The sequence below is a fragment of the Lynx rufus genome, unplaced genomic scaffold (assembly GCF_022079265.1).
Source record: "Lynx rufus isolate CCGP_SWC_20201006 ecotype Redwood Valley unplaced genomic scaffold, mLynRuf1.p SCAF_2, whole genome shotgun sequence".
Lineage (NCBI taxonomy): Eukaryota > Metazoa > Chordata > Mammalia > Carnivora > Felidae > Lynx > Lynx rufus.
The window spans coordinates 207,872,129-207,876,335 of record NW_025814834.1 but is presented as its reverse complement, the minus strand read 5'-3'; the positions used below and the strand labels follow the sequence as shown (position 1 = coordinate 207,876,335).

Sequence of the window (4,207 nt, the reverse complement as noted above, 5' to 3'; positions counted from 1 at the left end):
ATATTGGTAACATGCACAGAACGGTAACGTTAGAATGGAAAACTGCGGGGCGGGCATTGCATCGTTCAGGACCGTGTGACGAAGGTAGCTCTGAGTGAGTTTGAGCTAAGGATGCAATTAGAGTGTGGAATCAGAAGGCATGTATTAGAAAGGCATTATTTTGCATTTTTGAGGCAAGTTCGTAGGCGGCAGCTCATTGAAATCAACCTTCCAGTATTTCTGGGCGGTGGGCGGGGCGGGTGTGGGTTCCATGATCTGCCCAGTGGGTTAGAGGTGACTAGGAGTAGAACCACCAAGGGCCCCCTGGGGAAAAAGCTCTGAAGCAACAGGTAAGGCATTTGGACCTAAAATAAGAGAAAGCACTGGACAGACAGAAAACCAAAAACACAAGCAAAAGAACCTTCCCACCTAGTAAGCCTTTACCGTGCATACACCATGCCTGGTGCCTACAGCTGTGGTTACATTATCTCATATTACTGTCATCGTGTTGTAGATAAAGGGACTGATGTTAGAGGTATTTACACAATGTCTTCAAACTCAGATGGCGAATTCTATAGATTAGGAAAGAGATGTATCGGAAAGGGAGAATGTCTGTCCCCTGGCTACACAGCTAACTCTGCAGAGCCTGAAATAGAACCCAGGTCTTACTGTACCAGGTCCTGTGTCCTTTGCATCCAAACACGTTGCTTCTTGGGGACCGTGAGGCCCTGGGAAGTTACCGGATGGTCTTTAGAGGGTGGAGAGAGACCTGGTCGGCCTGTGGGCACAGAACAGCAGTGTGGTTGGTGGTGGTCAGGATTCGGAGGGAGGAGGGGAGTCTGAGACATCCAAGTGTCCTGGGAAGGATGTAACCAGGTGGTGGTAACTGTGTTAATGAAGGGGCCGCCAAGATGGTGAGGAAGGACACCTGACCTGGCAATTCGGGCCCACACACAGAAATGCCCGTGCCTCCGGGGAACCCGCCTTCTGTGTGGTTTAGCTAAGCACTCACGAGCACCCCTAGCGGGAGACCCAGACACTGAGGCCCTCAAAGTGTTACAAGGTAGCTGGGAAGACAGAAGGCGAAGGCTGGTCCTCCAGAACAGGACCAGGTGTCACAAGACCTGGGTTCTATTTCAGGCTCTGCTTTGTGACCCTAGGGCAATTGCTCTGCCTTTCTGGCTCATGCACCTGTAGAATTTGCAAGTCCCCAGAGTCCCCTGGGGAGTTGGTCTAGGACAGGGCTTGGTAAATGATGGCCCGCCGCCTGTTTCTGTGTGGCTCACGAGCCGAGAATAGGTTTTATACTTTGAAGTGATTGAAAAAACTAAACCAAGAAGAATATCCTGTGCCCCATGAAAATTATATGAAATTCTAAGTTCAGCGTCCATAAATGAAGTTTTATGGGAACAGAGCCACGCCCATTCATTTACATCCTCTCTGTGGTGGCTGTCCCACTAAGAGGGCAGAGTTGCATAGTTGTGAGAGACCCTATGGTGGGCAACACTGAAAATATTGGCTGTTTGGACGTTTACAGAAAAGGTTTGCTGACCTCTGGTCTAGAACCCACGTACCTCGCTGTGAATTCTAGCCAATGGGTGGATCAGCAAGGCGGGGAGGTTCGGGGGCGGGGGGTGCTGGAGGGGGGGTGGGAGCACTGTTCTTCCTTTTCCCTCCCCTCTCCCTCCCCACCTGGTGACAAAGTGAGGGCAGTGGAGGGAGGATTTTTTTTTTTTACATTGATTTGTGCACAGCCACCTGGCAAGGTTGAAAGAAAAGGCAAGAGGAAGGAAACTGAAGTAAGGTCAAGCTGTGGGTAGACAGGAAAAAAGTCAGGACTACGGGAGCAAGGGGAAACGGGTCAGTGGCTAAAATGGCAAGGTTGAGTCATTGGAACACAGATCACGTGGCCCCCAAAGCCGAAAACATTTCCCAAACAAGTTAGCCAGCCCTGCTGTAGATTGTGACATGACCTGTTGCTTCTCATCAGTCTGGTCTCTCAGCTTAAAGTCCACACCCCCCCCCCCGCCCCCAACCCCATAAGAATAAGAATTCGTCTCCCACCCTAGTCACCGTCTAGTGCACACTTGTTTATTTTCTTCACGGCAACTATTACTCATTGAAAGTATCTGTTTACTTGTAGGCTCAACACCCGTCTTCCGTCACTCTTGGTTCACTGATGGTTTTTTTTCCAAGTAATTGAAATGAATGAGTGAATGAATGAATGAATGAATGAATTGCAGCCAGCGCCCCTCTTCCCATGCCAGAAATCCAGAGGGAAGCCGCTAACTCCCAGCCAGTTGGCACTAATTCTGGCACCCCGGGGGAAGGGGGTGGTGGTGTGAAGGGCTTGGATCGGGGAGCCCCAGGAAGTTTCATCCACGGCTTCTCTTTTCTCTTCTCCTGCTTCCTTAGGGGTCTTGAGAAGCAATGGCCACGGAAGCCCCGGTGAACATAACTCCCCCTGAACGCAACGCTGTTGGCCGCACAGCAGCTGACAGCTTCATCTGGCAGCCAGACTCCATAAACATGCACCTCACCAGGCCCAAATCCGCCAAGGGACGGACGCGGCCGAGTCGGCACAAACCGCAGGACGCGGCGCTGTGCTCTCACCGCGCGCCGGCTTCTCTGCCTCCAGCCATTCGCTGTGAGTCGCCAAGCAGCCAGAAGCCAGGAGCCTGTGCACCCAAATCTCCAAACCCGGGAGCTCCCGATGAGATCCCTGAGCTGCTGCAACAGATGCCCCTGGGGGCTTCCTCTTCCCTCAATAAATACCCAGTCCTTCCTTCCATCCACAGGAAGACGCTGGAGGAGGGGGCCGTGGAGACTGTCGCTCGAAAGGCCAGCTCCCTGCAGCTGAGCAACACCCAGGCTCTGTACCGAGAGGAGGAGACCGGCACTGTGAAGACAAGTGAAGAAGGTCCCAGAGCTCCATCTTGTTCCCCAGAGAGGAAAGCCATTGGCCGAGCCAGGAGACAGGCCTCCTCCAGGGCTGGAGACCTGAAGGAGCCATCAGAAGGGGAGCCTCGGCTGCTGCTTGCGGTCAGGTCGCCGTCGGGCCGAAGGTTCGTTCGCTATTTCCGGCCAACTGATGACTTATCCAGCGTTGTGGCCGTGGCTGAACACGAGGACCAGGCTGCCTACCACCACTGCAGCATTGAAACAATGGAGGTACCCCGGAGACGTTTCTCTGACCTCACCAAGTCTCTGCAGGAGTGCAGGATCCCCCACAAGTCGGTGCTGGGCATCTCACAGGAAGAAGGGGAGGAGTGGCCCTGAGCCCACAGCCACCCAGCTGGGGCCCTGGGTCTCTGAGTAACGGGCACGCTTGGGTGCTGTGACCTCCCAGGCAGCTCGGTTCCAAGTGCCATGTGAACCTGCTGCCGCTGTGATCGTTGGGGCTCCCTCTCCACGGCATCTCCTTTGGAAGCAGCAAAATTTGTACATGCACCCGGGGCACTGAGAAGGTTCTCCTCCAGTTCTTCAATCCTTCCCACCCCTGGAGTGAACCGGCAGGTTTCCAGGGACGTTCCTGAAACTGCTGTGACCAGGCCTTCTCCTCCCCAGAGTTCTGGGTCCTTTCAGGAGCACCTGCCTGCCTTCCCAACGAACCCTCCCTCTCTTGAAGCCAGTGGTTCGCCTTTCTGTATTTGATGCAGGATTAAACACTTCCCAGAGAGGCTTCTAGTCTGGTAAATAACCAGGGCTCAGGAAATGTCGAACTGGCATTTGTATTTCTTGCAAGCATCTTTAAGAAACTGGCAGTTGACGCTATCTTAGAAGCAGCAACTGTGCTGGGATCGGGTGGCTAGAGTTTCTTGGGGATTACTGTTTGTGTGATGTGGCTTCAAAGGAAAGACTTGCTAATACAAATCCCCCAACACATCGGCATTTCTGAAATAGTCTTGGAGCTAGAAAATAAATTGCGTCCACAACCATGGATTAGCCCAGTAGCTACTTTTAAATAGAGACTAAGTAGGTTTGCAAATATTGGTAACTACTCTATGTATGCAAAACTCTTCCCAAACAGAAAGGCCAGTGTAATCTGATTGCCCTTTCAGATTTCCCTTTCTGATTTCCCTTTTTGTCACTCTCGGAATCTTTTGTTTTTAAATCATATAAATCTACAAGTCTGTGCATGTTTACGCTGAAGGCCCCCTTGGCTTATCTGGGTGGGGATACAGATTTTTATCTCCCGGGTGTCTCATCTACTTCAAACATGGAGACT

At 52.1% G+C, this 4,207-nt stretch overlaps 1 protein-coding gene across 1 annotated transcript; it reads left to right on the top strand.

Moving 5' to 3' along the window:
* Positions 1-2,409: 2,409 nt before the first annotated feature.
* On the top strand, positions 2,410-3,258 carry UBXN10 (UBX domain protein 10). Its single transcript, XM_047083536.1, has one exon. It carries the CDS (start codon positions 2,410-2,412, stop codon positions 3,256-3,258), a length of 849 nt encoding a protein of 282 aa, XP_046939492.1.
* The last annotated feature ends 949 nt before the right edge of the window (positions 3,259-4,207 follow it).